This window comes from Zalophus californianus, chromosome 15, assembly GCF_009762305.2.
Source record: "Zalophus californianus isolate mZalCal1 chromosome 15, mZalCal1.pri.v2, whole genome shotgun sequence".
Classification (NCBI taxonomy): domain Eukaryota; kingdom Metazoa; phylum Chordata; class Mammalia; order Carnivora; family Otariidae; genus Zalophus; species Zalophus californianus.
In genome coordinates this window covers 6,611,738-6,638,653 of record NC_045609.1, presented here as the reverse complement: position 1 = coordinate 6,638,653, position 26,916 = coordinate 6,611,738, and the positions used below count along the sequence as shown (strand labels likewise).

The 26,916-nt window shown below is 39.8% G+C and overlaps 1 protein-coding gene across 3 annotated transcripts in view; it reads right to left on the bottom strand.

Annotated features, from left to right (window-relative positions):
* Positions 1–26,916, bottom strand: part of A1CF (APOBEC1 complementation factor) — a 77,641-nt gene that overhangs the window by 38,729 nt on the left and 11,996 nt on the right. For 2 of the 3 annotated variants that reach the window (XM_027596760.2, XM_027596761.2), the window contains exons 2-3: positions 15,955–16,098; positions 362–496 (exon numbers count right to left, since the gene is read on the bottom strand). In XM_027596760.2, the coding sequence (XP_027452561.1) occupies positions 362–496; positions 15,955–16,053 (234 nt within the window). In that variant the 5' untranslated portion in view covers positions 16,054–16,098. Of the gene's footprint in view, positions 1–361; positions 497–15,954; positions 16,099–26,916 lie in introns of those variants that run through there. The other variant, XM_027596762.2, reaches the window with a different exon arrangement.

The following is a 26,916-nucleotide window of genomic DNA, read 5'->3' as shown; positions in this document are numbered from 1 at the left end:
GGTATACATTTGAGCCATGACAAACATACACATACTCTTTGTGAAATGGTACACTTTAGAAAACCATGTTAAAATGTCAAGTTAGAGCGATATCTTATTTTGGAGAGGTCGTTGTAGTATTATTATAGACTGATGGAAAAGTTACCAGCAGCGGCAGTTCAAGCCATCAGGAATAGGAAGAGCTACATCGAGGCAGTGACAATAAGGGGACGGCCACTAACAGGAAGGTTTTGAGTTTGTCCATGTTGAAGAATGGCAATTGGAAGAGAAGCCATCACTGACCAAGAAGAATGAGCCCTAAACAAAGTGTGTAGTATTTTTTCCCCTGAAAGACAAGAAAATATATTAAATTTGGACTCACTTTTTCACACAATGGTATAAGTTCATCCTCAAAAAGGTCTCGGGGAAGTTTTCCAATAAAAATTTCACAGCCTCTTTCTGGAGGTGCAGCATCCCAGCCTGGTGGAGGGCCGCCATATTTTCTTTGTCCATTTTCCTGCAAATCCCGGGTGGATTGTATGAGGCAGAGAAGAAAACAATAAAACCTTTAGTTTGAGTTCCTCAGTTATTTTCAAAATCGTAATAAGGAACCTGTTTATCATCGACAAGTAATAGTGACCTGGTCAGAGGATAAAGTCAAGGTCTCCTTTATGTGGATTTGAATACCATGCTTCGTTCTTCAGCAACTTGCTTTTGATAAGTGTTGTGAAAACATGTGAAGTGCTGGACAAATTAATCATGATTATTGTCATTCAAACTCACCAATGCCTGATCATCACGGGATCTGACTGTACTTTGAATCCAGGGCTCTGCTGTAACATGGAGTCTCTATGGGGTGGCAGCAAGGGGCTTGCTTGGCTCCATGACTCGAGAGCTATGGGGCTTTGGGCAAATGACTTAGCTTCTTAGAACCTCAGTATTATCACATACGAAGTGGGGATAATGTTGGCTTTTTGATTAAAGGAGATAATATATCAAATATGCATGGCACTGTTCTAGGCATGTGATAATATAGTCAACGGTTACTAATTCTTTTCTTGCCTCCTTGGATTTGGGCTGCCTCATGTGCCAAGCAGGGCCATGTAAGCCCCTAAATAGAAACATTATGAAGGTGAACATTTGAAGAAGTGGACTGGCTAATAATGGGGTAGCTAGTGGGGGACTTAAATCTGTTTTCAAAGCCGACAAGATGATGAGAGGGATTTACTGATATTTGATCTCCTTGTGGGGAACAAAACTGTTCTCAGGCCAAATAGAATATCAACCCTTGGTAAAACCAACCAACCCTTGGTAAAAATCCTTGGTGTTTTATGGGGAGGAGTAGTTCTGGTTCTTGTCTTTATTAGACATTAGATATTAAATACACCAGTGCCATCTTTATTTTTTCTAGAGGTTAAAGACCTGAAAGCAACTTCAGGGGCCCCGAGTCGAGTATGGGTCTGATCCATTGCTGCTGATCTGCAATAGCATATTTTCTGGGGAAGGGTACACATACTTCCTCCCACTTGGGTGTAGTCAGAGCTCTTGGTCATTAGACTTGACTGCGATTTTTGGAGAGAAGTGAATATAAGGGACCAAATATCAGCATTCATTGCTAACTTCTACAAGTAATACTTTCAGAAGTTTTATACTACAAAATGATACATGTTGTTGGAAAAAACTGTAGTGCAGAAGGCGAAAAACCTAATAATGTATAAGATTAAGAGAAACATCTCCCAGTGCATCACTCTGCCCATATATCGAAGTAGTTCCTGTTAAATTGGTTTGCTTTTCCAAATATTTTTGTATGTGTGTTCTTAAAAGTCATATGTTAGTTGTTTAAAGACATTGTTTTATATGATAGTTTGTTTAAAATCAAACATAGAACAACTTCCAGTTTCACTGTTAAATCTTTATATAAACCAACTTGGGACTTTCTCAATGCTTTTGTAAGTATTAGCTCAAAGGTTTTTGGATCACAGTGTAAATTATGTCTCCGGTTGTGATCGCTTTTTTATTCCTAGTTTCTATAGTATTGCTTTAAATTTTTTAAAAAAGGTATCAGGTGGGTGTTCTACCTCGCCTTGATTATTTTTTGCCTCCAACAACCGGGTGTTTATTTATTTCACTAAATATTTAAATATTTGCCTCAAGAGATCTTGCATTTTTTTCTTCCCCTATATTCTCGCAGAAACTTCTAGCAGCAGAACTTTTGTAGCACTGAGAAATGAAATGTTTTATATTTCTAGGGGAAAAAAATGCCTTAAGAATTCGATGAGCTCTATCTCAATCAAGAATTTTCAGAAAAATATGAAGTTGATATTTTCAGAGATATATTAAAAGTTCTGGCTACTTATTTTCTAACAAAAACCTATATGACACTTGCCATGTGCCGGACACTGTCATAAGGCTTCAACAGGGTCCGAGGTTAAGGACTTTTTACAGAAAACCCTGAAGCCCAGAGAGATTATGTAATTTGCTGAAGTCACATGGTTGGGAAGAGGCAAAGCCAGGATTTGAACCCAGGCCATCTGGTTTCAGAGACCATCTGCTTAATCCCCACATTTTGCCTTGTTATATGGAAGTCTAATCATTTATAACAGATCCATACCTTTACATACTCACTTGTCAAAAAAATTATCATGCCCTTAAACGGCAAACACTCTGCTGCATTTAAAATCCTTTCCAATTTCTAATCATTTTATTACACAAATTTTGGAAGGACATATCTGATGTCTATTGCTTATAAGGAGACATACTTCTGTTGCCACACTAAAATCCACCTGCTTGGTGTGACGCTCACCATTTGGTTAATGATGGTCCTTCTGAGACCATTTTGAGCTGTATTAAATGTCTAGAGGTCTATTCAATGGATTATTGGAATAAACGTCGTATAAACTTAGTAGTAGTTTTATTCTTTAGGCTGAAGAAACCGAACTTTCATCCCATAATTTCTGATTTGACAGGCTTTGTCTGATAGTTTGAAAACAGGCAACAGACTGACCTTTTAAATTTTTCTTTCTTGCTATAATTGCTAAAAATATCACCGAACTATTTTGTGCTCATCACGTGAATAGGAGGATTCATCTGCTTATGAGCCAAAATAATTGGGCAATAAAGCTTATTAATCATCTTTCTACGGTTTCTATAAACACTTGACAAAAATTCCCCAAGGGTATTTTTTTTTGGGATCACAGAGTCTGGCTGGTTCAGAGACACCACGAAATTCATGCACGGGGGAGATCTGCTCTACGAACCACCCGCTGGGCTTGGAATGCACCAGTGGTGGCCGAACGCGCCAATTTAAGACAGCGTTGGGCGTGAGTCATGGGATTAGAATAGCTGTCCATTACTCAGGACAGTTGGGAGCTGGATTGCTGGTATTTTTGGCACTGTTTTTATAGTTGAGTTTAAAATAGATAAAGCCCAGTTATAATGGCTCTTTCCCCTCCTGGCTGATGTCCTTCTCGTGGGATGCATTCCCCCAGTAGTACAAATGTATTAATAGTTCAGAGAGAAAGAATATAGGTTTTTGTTTTTCATGAGAGAATGTTCATTAAATTCTGGGAACTTCTATTTTTCTAATCGAAGACTTGGAAACCATTTACCATCTCTCGTAGCACATAAATAGATAGAAAACTTCAGCTATGTAAATTAAAAATTGAAGACCTAATTCTAGCTATAAATCCAGTGGGTGTAATTCACGTACCCTGGATACTGAGCCCACCTAGTAACTCAGTTTAAATATCAAGAGTATTTGGAAGTTTCTCTCTAGCAGATATTTTAGCGCTTCCATTATGGAACCATAGAGTCTTTAAGAAATGATGGACACCATCGTCTTGATGATGAATAAAACCACCCAAACTTTCGTAAATGATTGTAAGCAATAAATCTCAGCTTGAGGTCAAAAGGATTGAGTTCCTTTTGGCCATCTGGCATCTGACCTTTTTATACGTCCAGGGAATCTGAGCCAAATTGCATTTTCCTACAGGGGTTAAAAAAGGCCACATACTTGCTATTCCAGCTTCTTTTGCTGCTGGGATATAGTCATGGTTACAATAAAGTAAAATTGAGTTCTCGTGCAGGAATCATAATGGTGCAGACTTGTGTTGAACACCCCATGATGCATTTTCTTATCATTCCAGATTTGCGATGTGGTCTCCTAAAACCTTCCTAAAAACCTTGAAAACCTTCCTGAAAGCTTACTCTTAAATCTAGTTCTCCAAATCAAAGTTTCCACCAAAAAAACATTCTCTTAATAAACTCCTTGTCTGCATAACCGGCCAGAGTGAACTTGAACTTCTGTTACTTACACGTAATAGTAACAACAGCAAAAAACAAAACAAAACAAAACAAAAAACCCAACAGTTGACCCTAATTGAGTCAGGTACTGTGCTAAGGGCTCTCGATGTATTAACTCATTTTATGTCCTCAACAAAGCTATGGGGATAATACTATTCATTTTATAGATGAGAAATCCAAGGCATAGACTGTGTCCAAAGTCACTCAAGCTGTAAGTGACAAAGACAAAATTTGAATCCCAAGCTCACGCTTGTAATAATATTTTTCTTTGGTTTTTGTATTAACCCAATATGCTCGATTTTACAAATAAGGAAACTGACACTGTAGATATTCTGTGACTTGCTTAAAGTCACACTGATTTAATTTATTGCACAAAACACTAGAATGAAGGTCCTATGATTCTCATTCTGGTGAATTTCATGGCATATATAACTGTTCAAAGTTGTGATGGCAATTTTTTCAGGCTTTTGAGCCTCATAATTCTTCGTGTTGTGCTATGCCTACTTTTCAGTTTCACCAAACATGGAGACCAGATGGTTGGTTTTCTCCTCTTAGTGAGCCCATTTATAAACTAGAAGGAGATTAATTAATAAACCCTCATGCAGTCTGTTTTTTTTTTTTTTTTTCTTAAGTTTCCTGAGCAGTAATTTCCATTGCTTGAGCGATTCTTTGCAAATCATCTGTAATCCCCTTTGTGGTTCTGTTTGGTCCTTTGTTTTTTCTTGCCAAGGGGAAGAAATTGTGTGTATTCCCTTACTAAACTGCTTTCAGATGTTCTCCTGCCCATTTTCCAGCTGGCTGTGTGTATATTTATTTCTGTTTCTGTTAGTGCTGGACAGTCCACTCCTGCTCGGTGGCATTTGTCGCCTTCACAAGCATGGGAGTCACCAGGACCATGCCCGGGACACGGTGCTGTGGCCAGACTCTTGGAGACTCTTCTCAACAGCCTATGTCAGTGTACGGAGAACATGTTGCAGGACTGTGTCTTTTGAAGTTTGTGACTTAATACCATATTTCCCCAGTTATTGATTTGTGAGATCGAATAAAGTTCTCTGTTAGATATCATTTCTATTGCCACCTGTATACCACCTATTTATCTCCTATGTCATAGAGTTCAACATGTCATAGAGATCAGCTTCCTCCTATATGTGATTTTTGCCATTGGTCTGCTTATGACCTTTTTGTCCCATGAGGGCCAACAGACAGTGCTATGGGGAATACTCATTTTGTTAATTCTATGTAAAGATAATGATCTGTCTTGTGTATTATTTATTTGCCTTTACATCCTAAGATCAGTGATCTCAGGTTGGCTTAATCTCTTTTAGGCTGAGGAATTTTAGAAAGCAGAGTTTATTTAACTTATATACTGTGCAACTTGACATTACCCTCATTAGCTATATTTTCTACAGTCCTTACCAAGCATATCCAATAGGCAGGTCAGGTATTACTTTTCTAATGATAGAAGAACAGTAATAATTGTGATGTAAAGGCTGAAAAATCAGGATGTTAAAATTTATAGAACTGTGTCTGGAAACCGAGAGGAAAAGCTAACACATGAACATAATAGGCAAATATAAATTTAGTTTTATCCTCCTATAGCTTAGTGTTTCTCAAAGTATAGAGTGTGAGACATTAGTTTAGAGGCCATTGGTTTATCTTAATAGTCATGCATTTTATTGTACATTAGAGACCATGTAATTACCGTATAAAACTTGTGGCTTTTCCATTTACATAAGTGAGAAAAATTTACTTTTAAAATTAATTTGAATAGAAATAGCTGATGTAATGAATTCTGAGTAGTATTATTGGTGGCACGTATTTATGGCAAAAATCACAATGAAAAATGCGCACAGCTTCTGGCTCTTGACAATTTCTTTGTTTCACTCTCCACAGAGCCCTTCCATTTGATCTTAAAAAAAAAAAAAAAAGTATGATACGGTTCTTCCACAAAAATGACTTTTAGCAAATTAGGAATCCTGTTCTTGTTTCACTTTGGAAAGCTGACACTGAAGCCCTGTTGCCTAGCAAAATATTCAAAATATTCCTACTATCATCTCAGGTTGTTCACTGTCTTTTAGAGGCAGAACTAATTTGTGTTATCAAAGGAGGCATTTAATAATCTGTAACACTTGCCCTTTCCCCTAAAGGATTACGTGTGGCAAACTTTCAGAATTCAGGATCTCAATATTTGAAGTATTCAAAAGCAAACAGGCTTCTAAGCACAGCTTGTATTTTGTAAAGCTCTTTATAATACTAGTTTTTGGCCAACTTCATGGGACTATTAAATTCAAGGGTATCCTTACAATTCAAAATCAGAAAAACTTTTTGGAGTGTATCTGTTTTTACGAAGGAAGTCCAGCTAACGAGGGACCGCCCAGCATCTGTTGGAGGGAGCCTGGATTCGCTGTGCTCACGCTCCCTTCTGGCTTCCAGCTCCGCGCACGTCTGTTGACTGCGGCAGTCTGCGGGAGCCTCTCCATCCCCACCAACACATAACTGGGTGACAGCTTCGGTGATTCCTTTATCCACTGGGGGCTTTTAACTTTCAGAACGTGGGATTTAAGAGGCCCAGCCCACTTTTGATTATAGATACAACTTGCCCTTTCGAATTGGGTAATATTATAGCAGATGGAGATCCGGTTAAAGTATAGAGAGCCGTCCACATACAGATAAAGACATTTGTCCACGTGCAATGGAAAACATTGGTTTGGGTGATTGCCCTCCTGTCCTGTCTTACCGAGCTCAACATGGGCCAAGAAGAATTCCGCCTAATGCACTTGTTTTTTGGCATGAGGAATTTTATATGGTCATTATTCTCCTTACCAAATCCCCCATGAATTTTAATTTCTGACAAGCGGAGGGATTTGGCACGACGCTTAACCTCCCTTGACTAAATTCTTCGTTTATAAAGGGACAGGGCTGACCGGGTGATGGCAAGGGGCTTGCGAGGGTGGGAGGGTGCTGGTGAAAGGGAGGCCTGCCCTTGACCCCACAGCTGAAGGTGGGAAAATGTTCAGAGACTGTTTTTTGAGTCAAAACGACCCTTAAAGGGATTGTAGGGATTTAAAAAATCATCGTGTCTCCAATTGCCTGTCTGCTTGCTACCTATTCTATTACTAAACGACTTTCTTGGCGTCACTGTCCTTTCTTAAAGAAACTTTTTTCTGTAAGTTTCTTAGAAATGAATCATTCTTATAAGTGAAATATCAGGATCCTTTCTTGCAACTGAAGGTGATTATAAAAATAATTGCAAAGTGGGAAATCATGATCACCTTCTAGGTAGGCTTGTTTGCTAAAACCTCTGAGCCCAAGTCCTGTTCTCTGTGTTTAAGACGGTGTTTAAGATGTATCTCCCACAACTAACTTTTCTTATCAGAAAGTTTGAGAGAGAATCCAAAGTACAGTTGATCCTTGAACGACACGGATTTGAACTGCACACACCCACTTATGTGCTGATTTTTTACAGTGCTGTAAATATATTTTCTCTTCCCTATGATTTTTTTTGTTAAAGATTTTTATTTATTTATTTGTCAGAGAGAGAGAGAGAGAGAGAGAGAGCTCAAGCAGGGGGAGCAGCAGAGGGAGAGGGAGAAGCAGGCTCCTCACTGAGCAGGGAGCCCGATGTGGGACTCGATCCCAGGACACTGGGATCATGACCTGAGCCGAAGGCAGACGCTTAACGACTGAGCCACCCAGGCGTCCCTTGCCTATGATTTTCTTAACATCTCTCTAGCTTTATTGTAAGAAGACAGTATATAGTACAACATACTAAGTATGTGTTAATCAACTGTTTACGGTATTGGTAAGACTTCTGGTCAGCAGGAGGCTAATAGTGATTAAGTTGTGGGGAGTCAGAAGTTAGCAGGCAGAGTTTTGTGGGGGGGGGAATAGCACCCCGACTCCCATATTGTTCAAGGGTCAGCTGTAGAATAATTCTTCCTCTGAGACTCAGAGTCATTTAATGCTGTGTCAGTATGCCATTCAACACCGTCTCTCCTCTCCACCCTGCACCTCTGAAACAAGGTTAAAAAAAAAATCACAACTACTGACATCCTATGCAAATTCATGATGGTATGGTATTGTGGTCTCACTGTTTTAGTCCTTGCCTATGTTAGATAGCTGCCTTTGAATCTCCTGCTAAAGTTTTGAGTTCTGAAGATGAAGAGTCACTTATTTTTGGTTCTGCATTTTCTACTTATTTGGATAATACTCCTTCTTTTGATCAGTATTAAACAGGTGACAACTTAAGAAATGCTGAAGTTGCCCGCAGGCAAAGTCCACAGTCCCAAAGAGCTGTCCATGTTTCTGCATCTTTAAGTCGTGAAATTCACACCTGTTTTTAAATGGAAAACCCCACGTGCTTCTTGTTAAAGGGGAAACACTCTCAGGCGTAGCTTGCAAAGATTTTGAACCGTCAGTTGAAGAGCTCGTGTATAACCAATTCTCTATTAGGCTATTAGAGGACAACTTCATGGCCGTTTCAAAACAGCTTCGGGAATCCATTTCCATTTCTTGGCATCCTGAAGTTTCCATCCGTCACCTGTCAGGCATACAGGCATACATTTTCCACAGAAAGATTCACAGAGCTGTTCCTTCATTTGGAGTCTTCCACCCCATGCTTTGGCATTTCTGGCTAGTAAAAGCAAAGCCCTCTGAGGAGTTTTCAAGCTGGTCTGTGGGTGGCTGGGGTGATAAGCTCAGGGAAACACGTGTCTGTGACCTACGGGCCCCATCCTGTTCTCCTGCTCAGTCTACCCATTTAAAGAATTAGTATTAACACACTTGGTGAATGACTTAAGTCCTTGGATGGCAGGGACGTGAGCAGGTGGTACCAGGCAATGGAAGAAAAAGTAGGACCTGGGAGCTATATTTTATCATGAAGTCGAATTCCTATTTCTGTCCCTAGGATTTTCGTGCGGTGGTTGGAAAAGAATGTCAGCGCCACAGTGTTCTTCCATCTGCTTCTCCCTGTGCTCATCTAGACGAAGCCGGTGGTAAACACGGGGATCCTAAGTTGCTTATTTTCTTTGCATTATTCATAAGAAAAAAAATTGCAACTTGACTACCCAAGTAAGATTAAGGCAGGACAAACCCGGAGAGATGAGTTAATCTGGGGCACCTCTAGGGGAAGGATGGTGTCCTTATCCCAGGTGAGTGGCTCTAGCCCCATCCTTTCTGCCTTCTGACTTGCACATCTTTGTTGAGGAGATGAGCGAATTAGCATGAAAATATGTGGTGGTACTGAAATCCCACATCAGAGAACAGGCACAGCGAGCAAAGCTTGAAGGGTGGGAATGAAGCTGCGTGTTATTCCTAGTTTGAGGGAACCGTTCCCAGGAACCCAGCCTCAAGGTTGATTAATAGAGGAAGGGAAGGAGGGAGCCCACTTATTTCTTCTCTTTATCTGGTACAATCTTCCTGGGTCTTTGGAATTAAGACACACTAATGTCTTTGCCGTTCAAAAGTGCTGTGGCCCCGTCTGCCACGGATGCTGTTTTGTCCCTGGCTCCTGGCACGGCTCTGTTTTGGGCTCACCCTCCAAGTTCCAGCTGCAGTGTCCTCTTGCTTGAAGAGGGTCCCCTGCTCTGCTCTGTCACACCACCCGGTTTATGATACTCTTGGCACTTACCACGATCTGCAATTTTTTGGTTTCCTTACTTGATTATTTTCTGCCTCCCCTCGAGGATAACCTTCACGAAGGCAGGAAACGTGGCCCTCTTTGTGGAGTCAATGAATGAATGAGCGAATGAGGCTCAGGCGGGAGCTGGCTGGGGTGGGTAAGACAGAGGGTGTGCCCGCTTCTCTTAAGGAAGTTTAAACACTCATTTATGCTATGGGGAATTTTCTTTAAAAACTGTGGATTCGCTTCTCACACAGAGTGCCAGAGTAAGCGTTAGAGTTGAGGTCAGCAAACTTTTTCTGGAAAGGGCCAGGTAGTTGATATTTTTGGCTTGTTAAAAGACAACTCTTTAAAAATCTAAAAATCTAAAAAATCATAACTAAAACAGGCGGTAGCCAAAGTTGAGTCTTGGCTCAGTTGGTTGACCTCTGGCTCATGTCTCTACTGAACTGTAGAATTCTGGGGCTTGTTTTCTGACTGCGAAATGAAAGGGTTGGACGATATCAATATTAAGCAAATTTCAAACATTACAAAGATTTGAAAGACCAGCCTAATGAACCCAGGGACCTATCCTGTACCTTTAATAATGGTTACTATTATTATAATAATAATTATAATACATATAATATAATATATAAATATAAATATTATAAATATTATTAAAGGAAACCTTTAACAATGAGGTTTTCTCCATGAAAATTTCCCAATTTGTTGACTGCTGACTGAATGCTGCTTAGAACATTTTTCCACTTCATGAGATTTTTTTTTTTCCCTTATCATAAAAATAGTCCACACTCATTATAGAAAGTTTGGAAGAAAAGAGCATCAAGCAAGAAAAACTTACTCTAATCAGAGATCACATTTTGTTATTTTCCAGTATTTTTACTGTGTGTAGAGAATTTCTCAGAATATTATTTGGAAGCTATATACAGCTTTGCACTCTCATTTTTAGGTCAACAACCATGTTTGGACATCTCTCCATGTCTTTCTTTGAAATCCTAATTCTACATGACTATATAATTGGGAAATAGAAGGGTGACCCTATTTTTTTGTGACCAGTCATATTTTATTGGACATTTAGGATAGATCTATTTTTTGACATTATAAATTCCACGATGATGAACATCCTTATGTCTAAGTATTTCTCCCCACTCATTAGGTCAGGGTATGGTCCGTTTGATAGCTCCATACAGAAAGGAAGCACCCACAGCTGCATTGTTCACTCAATGGGTCTTATGTTACCTTTTTACTTTTGGATGAACTCACTTTCATCGCAACAATTTTATATGCATTTTAGGTCAGACGCTACATTTCTACTTCTATAATTCCAAGACCTTCCATAATACACTGTGTTCAATAAGAAGGACTAAGGAAACAAAACAGAAAAGCAAAAAATCCTTTATGCATACTAAAGACAACCGCTGGATTAAGAAAGCATTGGGACTGTCATAATTTATAAAAATGTGTGTCCTGATGATTTTTAGAAAATAGATTATCAGGGCAATTGGACAACAGTGCTAATACCATATTTTGAATTATTTAAAAATAATATTTAAGTATGGAAAATACATGATAAATATAAGTATTTTAAAATATATGATAAAGTATCCTACTTCTAAAAACATTTGGACTACTTGAGGGTGATCTTTATTAAATATATTTTTAGTTTTAGCTTTACTAGAATCAAAATGGACGTAACCTAATCACACGTTGGGTGGGAAGTTGGCTGAAAATGCTCATCTATGAATATGTATTTTTCTGGCATTAAGGAGAAAATTCCAGATGGAAGGATCATCATAGGTCAGAGTTTATGACCCACATCATTAAAGCATTCTTGAAGAAAGGGTCAGCATGATCTGATTTTTTTTTTTCTTTGACTCTCAAAAATATACTTGCTTTAGGAAATCTGGCAAGTTCAGTTAAGAATGAAAAAGGGGGTAAAAAAACACCACACATAATTCCATTGTCTGGAGGCAAAGACTGTTGACAAAAGTAACAACGTTGCAGCATACTTCCTTCCAAAATATTTCTATGTGGCGCTAACACAAGTGTGAAGTTGAAAGTTTAACTTGTCAATGTTACACATTTTTATCAATATTTATTGAACGTCTACTAAATGCAGGGTATGGCATTAACTTTCCTTTATTCTCCAAGGTATTTTGACGAAATTTCCAGCCATCAATAACCAAAGATGTACTTTGTGATCTCTTTTTTTTTTTTTACAATAATTCAAAGGCTCACAGGCACAAAGTATTGCATCAGTTGGGATATAAAAGACTGGCTCACGTTATTAAGTAACCTGCAAAATTCTATTTTTGACGGCTGTATTTGTCCTGCTAGTGATAACAGAGCACAGATTAGTCACTCTCTGGTTTTTGAGCTCTCCTTTTGCAAGTATTCAACGTTCAATCTCGGAGGCTACAAAGATCCAACAAAAGAAATCCTTCAAAACCGAATTTAGCAAATACCATCAAATTTTAAATGGTCCTTTTATGGGTATGCTCCCAGAATTGTATTAAGCTATTTCTTTATCTTAATTTTTTGTAAAAGGAAACCCGATGTTGCCCTCTTTTTGAAGGCTGAAGTATGGAGAAGACTGAAGAGTCTCCCCTAAGTCCCAAAGTGCTGAGGCTGTGCCTCCAACGTGCTGTTCTCCTTTTCCAGCCAGTTAATCTGGGCTGCTGACCAGTGACTAGATTGGGCAGATCCCAGGATTGCAACATCGTGACTAGCCGAGTGGGAGCAGGACCTAGCCGGTATTCGGCAAATTAAGACCAAGAGTGGTTAAGGACATGCTGAAGGTCATACCACTTGTATGTGGCAAGGAGGATATTAAACCACAGGTCTCCCATTTGAAGTCTTGGGTGACTTCATATACTTTGCAACCAAAATCAGGAGGGATTTTCCAATGCATTCAAAATGCTTGAACCGAGTTGTCTATGTATTTAGACCTTAATTAGAGGCTTTAGATCTGGATAGCTGGGTTTTAGAATTCTAGGTTTTTACATTATGGAAGAATTTCTGCCCCAATTAGTCGTTCTGCTAACAAATAGTACTACTCAAAGTGAATCATGTTACAGAGTTTAAGCTCAACAAAATAGTTTTGTATGCCCTATCATGCTAATCTCTAAAATTGCAGTCATAAAGATATTATTATAACAGCTCTTAGTTCTGTAAATCTTGCCAGAAATTCTGACCAATAGCAGTGGAATTATAGCCTATATGATCGTGGGCAAGGTACCTAACCTTCTTGTGCCTTGTTTTTCTTATCTGGAAACTGGAGATGATCATAGTGTTGTTGTAAGGATTAAATGAATGTATTTATACAAAGCAGCTAGAATAGAAGTGCCCACTAAATGTTTACTGTTATTTAGTTGCTATTAACTTGAGGTTTCATTATTGACATTTTCTGTATGTAACTGAACATATAAGTTGAAAGTAATATGCTGATCGGCCATATATTTTTAGTTATTTTATTGGGAAAGATTTTTAATTATGAAAGTAAAGTAGCCCTATTGGTTTCTTTTCCTTTATACTGCAGATGTTCTTAAATCCTAGCATTAGGTTTGTAAAATTATCTCCATCACTATTTGAGTCTTTGAAAAATATACTATCTGTGAAACTTTTTACATAGCTGTAATAATATGTTACAATCTTCTGTGCTGCAGAATTTTTGAAAATGATTACTTAATGACTGAATGCTGTTTAATTTGCACCAGGATTTTAAGATGAATGGGACTCATTTTGGCCCCTGGCTTGGATATGAAATCAAGTCACTGGACCACCAAGCAGGATGAGGCGGTAGCAAGAAGCGGTTTTACATTCTTGACAGTACACCTCCTTCCCGCTCCCCATCCCTGAGTTTAGGAAAGCAGTAAGGGAGTCTGAGAGGGGGTTTTGGAGTCCATTCAGAGATATTTGGAGACGACTGATGGTGAGTTGTGGATTCTCATCTCCCCCAAGTGAGAGGAATTGTGAGGTGCATCTCAATTTACCTGAGGCAGGGTAAAATAAGGAAAGCACTCAGAGAGCTTGCTATGCATCCCCTGTGTTTGGGAACACACTAGGCCGGTGGGTCTAACTCATTCCTGAAATACGTAACGGTGAGAGCAGTGGGTTCTCCTGCTTTGATGTTGGTGAGGAGAGGTGGTTGCTTTGTGGCCGCCGTCCCTCCAGGTTTTACCGGTCAGAGAATGTGTGAGTACTTTCAGGGGACTAGAGTTTGGCCACATGGAGGAATCAGGGGTTATCTTCCCTCTTCCCCAGGAGGGCTGCTTACAGTGTCCAAAAGAGCTCTGCAGAAGGAGTCGGAGGCCCAGGAAAGTGGTGCTAGAGGAGAGTGAAGCCAGGTGAGAGATGCCTAACAATGGAATTAAGGATGTCTCTGATGATCCTGCCTACCTGCTGGGCCCAGAGAGCCCAGGGCTGACATCCTGGGTCAGGCACACTCTGCCCCTTCTCCTTTGCTTTGATCCCTTCCTTCTGCCTCAGCTCAGAGTCAGAAAGCATAGTTAGCAGACTGGCATGGGAAATTATGCTTCTGAAAGCGTAAAAGAACATAGAAATCACCATCTAACCTGACATACTTGGGAAAGGAAATAGCTGTAACTTTGAAGTTTTTATTACAGTGCACTAGACATATTATTATTTAGTGGAAGATTTTTTTTTATTACCTAAAAGTTACCAAAAAAGCCATCAGACTTGCCCTGAATTTCATTTGGGGGGAAAGGAAGAACTAGTGTTTTGAATAAAATCGAACAATTTACATTGTTTTGTGGTTAATTCTCATAAAGTTCTTGTTGAATGTAATGATTAGATATTCATAGTTTACTTAATAATTTTCTTTTATACACTTAGGTTTGTGATATTGAGGTTTCAAAAATAATGCCATGCTAGACTGGTTTATATGTATTCCTATCATTATATTTTGAACCATTACAGATTGATTTCCAGAAGGCAAACATCCTTATGTATAAATATTAATAAATTCCTTTTCAAAAGGGTTTAAGTTTAAATTGCTTTCTACTACCACTGTTTGCATGAGTGTTTCAGATACAAAGAAGGTTAAAAGAAAAAAAGTTTAAGTATTTTGGTAACATTTCTAACATAACTAAATGTAGTACCCTTTGTAACAATCTGACAAAGGGATATGAAATAAAAGGATGCTGTATGTTTTATTGTTATCCAAATGAAATTTGTATTTGTAATAGCATATGGGTTTGGTTAAGTTTGAAAAGTATGTGGGTGAAAGACTACAGCTGGGAATTAAAATACTTTGTCTTACTGTAAAAAGGGCAACATTATTTCTTCAAGTAAGATCGTTAATATGCCTAGTACTAGCTTTCTTTTCCATGTGTCCTAACCTCTCTAAAGGAGGCTTTCACAGAAACAGCAATAACATATAGATAATTCTTAACCGACATCTAGGAAGTCAGTTTTCGGGCTTTTTCTTTTTCCTTTTTAAAAATGCTGAACATGGAGAGAAATTCTTACAGATCCTAGACTTGGCGGGGGAGGTATTGTGAGAGAACATCATGGAATAGCAACAGTGACCAAAGGATCAGTCCTGGGACCCCGCATCCAGACGTCTTCCTGCATCTGAAGTGAGACATCTCTCTGGAAACTAAGGCTAGTTCAGGGACAGTTTGCTCTCTGCTGATTCTTGAAACACTAGCATGGTTCTACTTCACAGAAAGCTTTGGGTAGTAAATTCCAATTGCCTTTTCATGTACCAAAGTGGTTTTTTTTTTTTTTTTTTTTTAAGCTACAATAAATAGTCTCTATGACGTGAACACAGATTCTGCTTTCAAATGACCAGTAAGGTGAAGCTGATAACCCCAGGTAGAAAGAACATCCTCTGCGGCGTCACCCACAACACTGAAATGATGTGACTTCTCCTCCACCCCTGTGCCCCCCACCCCCACCCCGGGGAAGAACATTCATCAAGAGTTACACAGCTGACCTTTCACATTTTGCATCTTAGGACCACGAATATTCCCACCATTCAGTGAATTCAGTGCTGGATCTCAGCAGATGTCACAAGAAGTTCCTACCTGGACCAAGCTATATCCTGTGCGCTGGACCAGTGCGCGGAGAGCTGCTTCCTTCTGGGTGCCGCTCAATCCATCCCCGGATTTGTGATTTGATTCCATTGAGAGTGATTATCAGCAAAAAATCAGGTTAATTAGGGTTGCTCACTGAAACCAAATTTAAGATAAATTAAGTAAATTACTGTTGCCAAACTTGTCCTTCTCATGAAGGACATCTTTAGGAAACATTCTCTATAAATAAGTCATTAAGGTTAGAGCAATGAACAGCCACACACAAACACGGCTGGTGAAATGTCCTCATTAAAAAAGAGGTTTTTTTTTTGAAAAAGGTTCCATTTTAGTTGGGATTTAGAAGTCACAAATGAATAATACCCCTTCTCCAATTAGAACACAGATCAGTAAATCTCAATCCAATTATTTTAGAATGTCACCAAATGCTCAAAACAAATTAGCTCATGTCAATTAAAAATATGCAGAATGGTCCTTGCAGATGCGGGAAGAGAACATGGTTCCTAAATCAAACCAACTAGGATAAAGTATTAAAATCCTGAGAGACTGAGCTTTATCTATCTACTCAAGGTGTTACCTAAAATATTTATCTACTTAATCTCCAAAGATAAATTTCTAGAATAGACTGTGCTGGTGTCAGATATATAGGAGTCATGCAAACTAGTCTGTGTAATAAAGGTGTCATATTGGTTTTAACAAAACAAGAACAATAGATTTTTTTTTAAGTGGTGTCTACTAGCACCTGGATCATCTATCACTTAGACCACTCGGGAGAGGACAGGAAGCCCTTTGCAAAAAAATATAAGAAATTCTAAAAGTTTACACATCTCCATGCTTATGCAGATATGAAGATGCAATTTCAGCATTTTGTCATCTGTACTTTTTATTTGGGGACATAATTTGAACCCCACTGCAAATGTGATAATTGCTCCCAGTTAGAGGTTGACAGGGCAAGGGTGTGGCCATCCTGAATGGTCCAGGCTGCGGTGGCATGGGTGCGCTGCAGGTTCCCATGCACAGAGGGGCTTACACTGACCTGCTTGCTTAAGTGTCAGGGCTCAGGAAGGTTCTGTGCTGGGCTTTCACCCTGCCCACTGGGCTCTGCCAACCAAGACCAAAGGAGGGTGTTTCCCAGTGATTTGAATCACATGCAGATTGAATGCCTTTTCAACGGAGACCCTTTTAAGACTTTTCTGTGCTGTGCATTGAGCTGTCCTACACTACTTTAGGTGGTCATTTAAAGAGTCAGATGAATGGGCCATTACTAGTATGGGAAACGCGTAAAAAATCGGGTGAAAAGTAAAGCAGAGGTGATCGTGTCAATAAAAGATTCAACATATTCTATTAAGGTAATAACTAATAGACAAACTCATAGACAAGCAGCGTCTAGCATTGTCTAGAAAGTAAGACTTCCAATAAAATACAGAGAACAAGAGAAAAAAATTTCAGAGAGACTGTTCATCAGTTGTTATAGGGACAGAGTAATTTCATGCCTCACATGTAAGCATTGCCATTCCTGCCCTTGATAGTTCTAGTAATTCTTGCCTGTTTCTAACCCCGGCCAGTTCCGTTTTTACTCATTCATTCTCTCAGGTAGTATTAAGTCAGAACTGTGTGCAAATCAGCTTCATCCCTCCTGCCCTGTTTTAAGGCACATCTATCAAGTTAACGTATCAGTTTCTGTTGCTGTCCTTGGCAAAAGGCAGTGATTTTTTTTCTTTCTTTCTTTCTTTTTTTCTAATCCTAACTTTATATCTTGGCTAAGACAAATTTGAAACTATTTTCCAGATATTGGGGATTTGATACACATGTAGCATCCAGTTTAGGACATGGAGCTTTACTGAAAACTTTATAGTGTAAATCCTCTTTCTATGGATGCTACAGGGTAGGGGTGAAAGGAAACCTGTATTCAGCTTATAAGGCTAACTGGTTGCTGACTACAGTTCTAGACAGCTCTGTGAAAATATAAATCCTCCTAAAAAAATAAAACTATGAAAGACATTTGGAAGATTTCCAAAGAAAACTAGCCTGTAGGACAAAGTGTAACTCTTGCACTTTCCCCAAATGTTGCTAAAATTGTCTTTTCAACAGGACATCCTCACCCCGCCCCCCCCCTGCCCCCGTACTGGATTTAACCTGCAAAAGCAGGGAGGCCACCAGTGGACTGGAGTCTGGTGAGATTAGTCATGTTGGCCGTCGTGTGTCTTCCAGATGTTTGAAGGCAAAGTCTATTGTCTTTTGGCCAAGTTGTAGATTTGCTCTTTGCTGAGCTTCATCTTTTCCATCAAAACATAACAGTTCATGGCGAAATAACAAGTTTTATTTGCAAGGCCTACCTTCAGTTTTGGTTAATGATTAGTAAAGGTAACTGAAGACACTTTTACGTCAGAAAGGTCTTTGGATCACAGAAACTCACTCGGACATTGTTGAGAAAATCTCTATAACATCTTGACATAGCGTCAAGTCCTTAGGAATCAGGGCATAGAAATAAAATTCAGGATTTGCTACAAGAGACACCTCATCTTCAATGTTCATTTCTCCCAACACTGATCTAATCTGAAGGATGAACTTGGATCCCAGATAAATATTTTTCTTAAGCAAGTCAAACATCTCTTAAATTTGGTCAGTTTGGAAGAAAGATTGTGCAATACATTTTCTAATTTAATATCCCATAATTGTTCAGATCCCAGACCACTGCATTTTGGAAGAGTAGTTCCCAGGGTAATTTATGGAGGCAATAGGACTCAAAACTGATACAAAGTAGGCATTAGGAACATTGGCGCCAAAGGAGAACGCTCACGAGTACTAAGTATATGAGTATACTTCTCAGTAAGTATCACTTAGCCATTAAGAAAGGTACTGAGTACCTACTGTCATTCAAGAATTTTTTGACACTAGGAAAACAGAGAACAAAACAAATCCCCCTCCCTCAAAAATCTCACAGAGTTTTCTAGTGGGTGAGAGAACCATAAACAAGTGAAATATGCAGGTGCTAAGGATAGTTTCTGAGGAGAAAAAAAATAAAGAGATAAGGAATACGAAGTGTGTGGGTGGGTGGAGGGAGTGAAATGGTAGTGTGATCCCGATGGGGTGGATTTGTGAGGAGACCTGGTGCCGTAAGGGGTGTGTCTGGAGGAGACCATTCTGGGCAAAGAGCCGGCAAGCATGAGGGCCCTGAGGTGGGAGCTTCCTGATGGAAGAGGGAGCAGGCCTGTGTGGAGGGGATGGGGTTGAGGGAATGAGGTCAGAAGTGGGCGTTATCAGAGAGATAATGGTGGCCCAGGCCATAAAGGATCTTGCAGGTCACGGTGAGGACTTTGGTTTTTGCTCTGAGATGGGAGGCCAGAGGATCAACAAGGTGTTTAACGGGATCCCTCTAACACCGAAGGGAGGTGGGGCAGGGCCGGGGTGGAGGGGGAGTGATGCCAATACTCTTGTCCTGTTTTCATGAAAGAGTTTGTGATTTTGTTCATTAGGATATTTTTGGCATGGATTCTGATTTGAAAAAATATGGCATGAAAACACCACTTGCTTTGATTCCTGAGTTTTTTGATGCTCCTGCAATGTTGCATTGGAGGCAGGGCTTCACTCACCCCTGACCTCACTCTGGTCCGCAGACAGCTCACGGGGCGAAGTAGGGAGACCAGTCAGAAACCATTGCACCTTCTGGACAAGAGGGAGCAGTGGTGGACCAGGGGTGGTGAAGAGCGGATATCTGTACTGGATGTACTGGATGCATCATGAGAGAAAAAATGAGGAGTCAAGGATGACATCCAGTTTTCTGGCCTGGGCAACTAGAAGAATAGAACTGCTATTCGCTGAGATGGGGAAGAGCAAATTTGGGGAAGAGCAGGAGCTCTGCTGCCGGCATGCTGATTTTGAGATGCCCAGTAGATAGCCACACGGAGAGGCTGAGTGGACAGTTGGGTCCACGAGCTGAAATTCCCGGAGAGAGTTCCAAGCAGGAGATAAGATCTGGGCATCTGGAAATCTCTCTGCCTTGGGATGATATTGAAGCTGTAAAATTGGGTGAGATCATCTACGAGCTGCGTGTAGAAAGTAGGTCCAAGGACTGATCTCTGAGGCACTCCAACTCTTGGAAGTCAGGGAGACAAAAAGCAGGAACCCAGAAAGGAGAATGAGCTGGAACAGCCAGAAAGGCAGGAGGAGAATGAGCAGGAGGAGGTGGATGGAAAGCCAAGTAGAGGAAGGATGTTGAGAACAATTGAGTGATGAGACGGGCATGTCCTATCACGTCAAGTAAGAGGAAGCCTGAATAGGGATGTAGATATCTGGATTCAAATCCGCGTTCGGCCTCTGACTGTGTGTCCGGAAGGTTCCTTAACCTCTTGGCGCCCTTGCATCCTCAACTCAGGAAGCAGTAGTGGTTCTGTCAGGGTTGTTGTATTACATGAATAAATGTGTTGCAAGAGCTTCCAGCCCTCCCCCACTCTCCCCCCCCCCCACCCCAGCAATGCTAGAAGAGGCAGGGCCCGGCACAGGTCCCTTCCCTTCTCCCTGCTCCTTGTATTCTGTCTGAAAACAGGGTGAGGGAGGGGCTCACAATCCAGAAAAGCAGAGGACTCTTCTAGCTCTGCCAACTTTCTCTCCTCCGCCATCGATGTGTCCCGGTCCTTCGTGTGTTTTCTGAGCAAAGCGATACTTGGTTCAAGGGACGCTCATCAGCAAACCTGCTGTATAAAGAGGTTCCCCTCTTCTGTTCCTCTGCCTCCAGTCATTCTAGCGGAGACTCTGAGTCTCCATTTCCTTACGTATAAAGTGTGAGGATAATAATAATTCCGACTTCACAGGGGTGTTTTAAGGATTAAATATGAATAGATGGGAAATACTTAAAGCCGTTCCTGGCATTTGATAACTGCCCAATGAGGGTTACCTATTAGATTATTTTTCCTCTTATTATAATTAATCTCTAATTCCAAAGGGTAAAATTTCAAAATCAGTTTCTGGGGAGGTAAAGTTTCATGTGTTTAGCACGACACATCGTCCCTCCAAGACTAGACATCTTCCCTCCAGGGCTAGATTCTCTTCCAGCCATCTCATCCCCTTCCCTGCCACTGGGGGCTACCATGCTGTCTTATACTTGTCGGCCCTCTATTCCTTCCCCTTCCCTTCCCACATCTAACCTTCACTATGTTGGCCCTGTTATCCTTCTAGATTGGATCGAAACGTCTGCTCTGGGAGCCTTCCTTTGATACCCTCTCTGGCTCACATCAGGTGCCGCCAGCACCTTCACGCTCTCAAGCGAGCCGGTACATCCTTGTACTGTTGCACATGATGTTGTAATTATCTGCTTGCACAGCCGTCTTTCTCGCTACACTGTGAGCTCCCTGAGTGTGGGGACTGTGCTGGACTCCTCTTTCTTTGCCCAGAAGGCTTAGCCTGGCATTATGTTAAGCGCTCAATAAATAACTTGGAGAACAAACGAAAGGCCTTGGACTAGCATTTTATAAACGACAGTAACTTACACTTGATCTGAAGTTAATTGAATCTGCATCTAATCTCCTACTATTTATTTTTCTTCTTGTTCCATTCACTTCCAGAAAGTTCTGTCCTGGAGTGAATTTGCGTTCTGTGAGAAATGGATTTCAGTGGTTTCACTGCATTTACAAATACGTTCTCGTCTCTGGGACAGAGACAAGAAGTGTAAAAGAGTACAAAGTGATTGAAAAATAGAGTTGACATCTGAATTCACTTTTCTTCTTTTCAATGCCTTTCTGGTTTTAAATCTGCAACACTGGAGCCTACCTGATCCAGAAAAGAAGAGCCTAGAAGTTATTGAGGGTTCAAGATTTCTGCCTTCCTGAAAGTCACAGGTGGATTGGAATGAACATCTCACCTTGGTTGAGACTTTTCAGTAGAAATTTCCAGAGTTCACTGCTGGGCAAGGTCAGAGCTGCTGTTCCTGACCCTTGACCCTGGAGGCCTCAGGTACCAGCGGGTCCTGGCTCAGGGAAGGCAGCAGGGAGACAAAGGTAAGGGGGAGGCAAGAGAGAGAAGCAGGTAGGGGAGCAAAAGCTGACTTTTCTGCCTCTAGAGCTGTGAGGGGGATACTGTATGTTGCCCGTTCTTTATAACCCCAGGCTATAAAGAAGAAAAGCATATGGAAAAGTTGTACATATAAATGGGGCTTGCAATTTGTGGAAGGAAAATTATGAGGGCACTGTAAGTGATATTTGTTATCTAGATTTGCCCGAAGTTAGGCAGTGTTGGAAGATGAACGCCCTAGCGGAGAATCAGTTGGTGGCCGTTGGCAACAGAGAAAGTAGGAAAATTTTTAAAATAGTAAACTGGGCAAGACAGACAAAGGTAACAGGGGCAGGATGGAGAGGAACGTTAAAGACAGAGATTCACGTTAGCAGCTTTCTCGGTTTAAAAATGCAACGCGGGCGCCTGGGGGGTTCAGTCAGTGACGCGTCTGTCTTCAGCTCAGGTCATGGTCCCAGGGTCCTGGCATCGAGTACCACATCGGGCTCCCTGCTCAGCAGGGACCCTGCCTCTCCCTTCCCGATCATGCTCTCTCTTGCTATCTCTCTCTCAAATAAATAAATAAAATCTTAAAGAAAATAAAAATGCAATGAAATAATTATCCTCAACTTTCACAAAAAGGTCCAAAGTATTAAAGGAATATCTACTATGTGCCAGGCACCGTGCTAGACAATTCAGTCAGGAAATAGAGTTTTGTTAATGGTAAAGTTTCTGTGTGTATTTTGTGGACTTTTTCTAAAGGGGAGGAATAAGGGCATGGAGTGGAGGGAAAGACTGTTTCTGACTTAGTAAGCAGAGGAGAGACGTTCCTCCGTGACCGGGTGGGAGACATTGGGGTCTGTGCGAGCAAGGTCGGTGATGGCTTCACGGGCCACGGGGACTTCTCCAGACCCAATCCGGGCTTCCCCAGTGTTTGTGCACCGATGTTGCATGATAACTCTCACACAGCATGCCAGTTGTGTACCTGGTTTTTATCACGAGTTCCAAGCGTTTAATATCTCCTAGGAATTTTACACAGGAGGAGTTCCAATTGTATTGACATGGCCTGTGAAGGATTGACGACCAAAGTTTATGCATTTGCCTACTGATGCTGAGTAAATATTACTGTGCACTACTCGATAAAGAAATAGAAACCAGCTCTAATGTTCTCCCTGGTAATGTTTACAACCGGTCTTAAGTTTACTTTGGAAGTGAATTCATGTGATAGCTCTTTAGTTGGCCATGTATCATGAACCATGGCAAAATTAACAGAGAATATGCATACATAAAATTCCAGAATGTGGCCATAAAAACATCCCACCAAGTCCCAATATGTGACATCTTATTTTTAAAAATCAATATATTGGGGCGCCTGGCCGGCTCAGTCGGTGAAGTGGCTGCCTTCAGCTCAGGTCATGATCTCAGGGTCCTGGGACCCTGCTTTCTCTCTCTCTCTCAAATAAATAAATAAAATCTTTTGAAAAAATCAGTATATTATCAGCCAAAAAATTAAGTTAACCAGAATTCCTTCTCAGTTACTAAGGCATTAGTAATGAATCATACATTAATTTGGGCCTGGGCAATTTGGACCTAGACAAGGCTTAAAATAAAGAAAAATGACAATTTTTCATAGTAGATATAGTAAACTTGAAATTATTGAAAAAATCCTCCTTCCATACTAGGTTGACATGTCTTCAGAGAAAGACCAGCTTACGTGGAAATTTCAATCCTGCCACCATGATTTTAATTTTTCCTTTTTTTAAGATTTTATTTATTTGAGAGAGAGAGGGAGAGAGCACTAGTGAGGTGGGGAGGGGCAGAGAGAGAGAGGGAGAAACAGACTCCCTGCTGAGCAGAGAGCCCGATGGACCCCGAGATCATGACCTGAGCCAAAGGCAGCCGCTTAACCAACTGAGCCACCCAGGCACCCCATGATTTCAACTTTCCTAAGACCCTGGTTCTTATTCTAAGAACAGGAGCACGGATACCTAAACTTGAAGGGTATTGTTGGTTTGTTTGTTTGGTCTTTTAGCAAAAGAACCAAATAAATCAGATAATGGCTATGAGAGCACCTAATAAAGTGCTGGGCATTCAGAAGATGCTCAATAAATATTTCCTTCTTGTTCCTTGTCTGCTGCTTTGGTTGACTCAGCATCATCTGGGTTCTTCTGCAAAGCTATTCTCCTTTCTAGAAACTGTCCGAGGGAAAGAGAAATACAGTTTTGAAAGTGTTATATTGACTTCTTTCATGTTGCTTCCATAACTGATCTGGTTGTTTCTTGTCTTTGTTGTCACTTCCCAGTAGGAAAAATCCTTAAGTCTTCAGTGTGTGTGTGTGCGTGTGTGCCTGTGAAAGAGCACATTAGTGTTGTAATGAAAATTAGACACAATCTATATATCAGTGATTAAGAAATATTTGAATAAGTGGTGGCACAGTGCATCTAATAAAACTGTTCTAGTAGAATATATAATTCAGACAGATATTTGTGAATAGAATCAAATTAAAAAAAGGTTAAAAACAGCAGTGTAGTCTGATTTCACTTGTGTTAATTTTCATATTTGTAAGGCATTAAAAAAGGCTAACTAGGTAAACAAATCAGTTTGCCATTCTCCTTTGACTATTTTTAGCTTTATATAATATATAGCCCTTACTCTACTAATATAAAAAGTAAGCTAAGTGATGCTAATGAATTGTCAGTGAGAATAAGTCATCAAAGACTAAGATGTGGTCAAGATTCTATTCTGGGGAAACTGTTGATCATTAATTAGAAAAAAATACTGAAAATTACAACAAAAGTCCCGCTAAAGAGGCCAGGAACAGAACAAAGTAGATGTAACGAAATCGGAAGGAATCAAAAGTAAACCAGTGAGACAGAAAAATCTGTAGACTTGATAAATGTGAGAGCTGATTGAAAGGCTGGTAAGTTAGCACCTCTGGCCACCTTGACAAAGTAAAAAGGAGAAACCTATTTTAAAAAACAGGTAGGAAAAATGGCTATAACCACAGATGAGAGAGAGGCTCTTGACTCTTGATACTTTTATCAGTATATTGACAAATACGGATGCAATGATCAGTTACCTAGAAAACTCGAGGGTGAAATAAAAATTTGAATAATCTAAGAACCACACACTTGTAATGAAAGAACTCACTGTCTTCTTCCTAAATAACACAAGGTCCGGATGGTTTTATTGGGCAAGTTTTACAAATCATTTAAGAAACAAATAATTATTTCATTATATAAAGCTTTTGAAGCATACAAAATAATGGAAAACTTATACTAAATCTGTCAATGTCATATCTCTGATACAAAGCCAGACAAATATATCACAAAATAGAAAACTATAGGCCCCAATATCACATATAAGTCTAGATGTAAACTACGTATAGCAAAGCCTCAAAATAATAATATACAATAAACACAATGCATTTATCACCAAAATACAAAGATTATTCAATTTTAGGGATTCTATTAATTCATTTCAGTGACAAGGAAGAAAAAACACAGTCATCCCAGTAAATTAAAACTGGCACTTAAAATTCAACACCCACTATTGGTTTAGGGAAAAAAAAAAACCTTGTAAGTAATAGAATAAAACATCTTTAAATTGATGAAGAACATTAGAAAAACACAGCAAATATACTTAATGGGGAAGCACAGCAATCATTCTCATTAAAGACAAGTAAATCAACTGTGCAGAACAATTAGAATAAAGGAATACTACAAGAACAGGAAAAACAAGTTTGTCATTGAAACAGAAACGGCAAATGAAACGAGAAGATCTGAACAATATGAACAAAACTCATAAGAATAAACGTAATGTGAAGTATCCAAACTCTTTATGAAGAAAATGATAAAATTATACTGAAGGATGTAAGGCCTGGATACATGGAAGTGTTATTATTGAAAAGTATCTGTTCTGGGCGCCTGGGTGGCTCAGTTGGTTCCGCGACTGCCTTCGGCTCAGGTCATGATCCTGGAGTCCCGGGATCGAGTCCCACATCGGGCTCCCTGCTCAGCGGGGAGTCTGCTTCTCCCCTCTGACCCTCTTCCCTCTCATGCTATCTCTCATTCTCTCTCTCTCAGATAAATAAATAAAATCTTTAAAAAAAAAAAGAAAAAGTATCTGTTCTTCCCATATTATTAATTGAAGGCAAACTAATTTAAACCTCAATAAAATTATTTTTAAAATTTGACATATTGGGTCTAAAGTTCACCTGGCAGGAAAAACATTCAGGAAATACCACAACATACACTGAGTGTGTAACATTCCTGGGAACTGGACTCATTAAAAGTTAAAATTAAAACAGACGTAGGAATAGACAAATAGATTAATGGAAAGAAAAAAAGTCTAGACCTGTAGTTTTGTTTATGTTGGAATTTGCTGATAGGTGTCATTTCAAAGGATAGATCACAGACACTTTGAGAAAAAAGTTGGCCTACCATATCACAGCAGATACCCAAATTATAAGTGGATTAATGAAAAAAATCTTTAAAAACACTGTATAACTACTGGAAGAAAAGATGGAACTGTTTTTTTTTTTAATTAAAAAAATTTTTTTAATAAACTTTGATGACTGTTTGTTGATGTTTAAATCTATATACCATCTTATTTGGAGTCATTTGAAGTCCTAGATAGAGTAACTGAAACTAGTAAAACCTAAGACACTAGGGAAATTGCTCTGTTGTAAAAATATCTATGGAGAAAATGAAACTATACCAGACAAAATTCCATTAGAGCTACCGACTTAAAGTTATCGGAGAAAAGGAACAAGCAGACGTATAATGGACAAATGACTGTATTGTAATTTTTGTGTGTGTCCTTGTCTGTGCAGATATGTACATACATACGTATCTACATACACACACTCGCCTGGACTAAATCTCAGCGTTACAAACACGCAAGGCGTGAGAGGTGTGTCCTCCTAATTTTTTTCTTCTTTTTATTTTTTTAAGTACTAATTCAAAATCA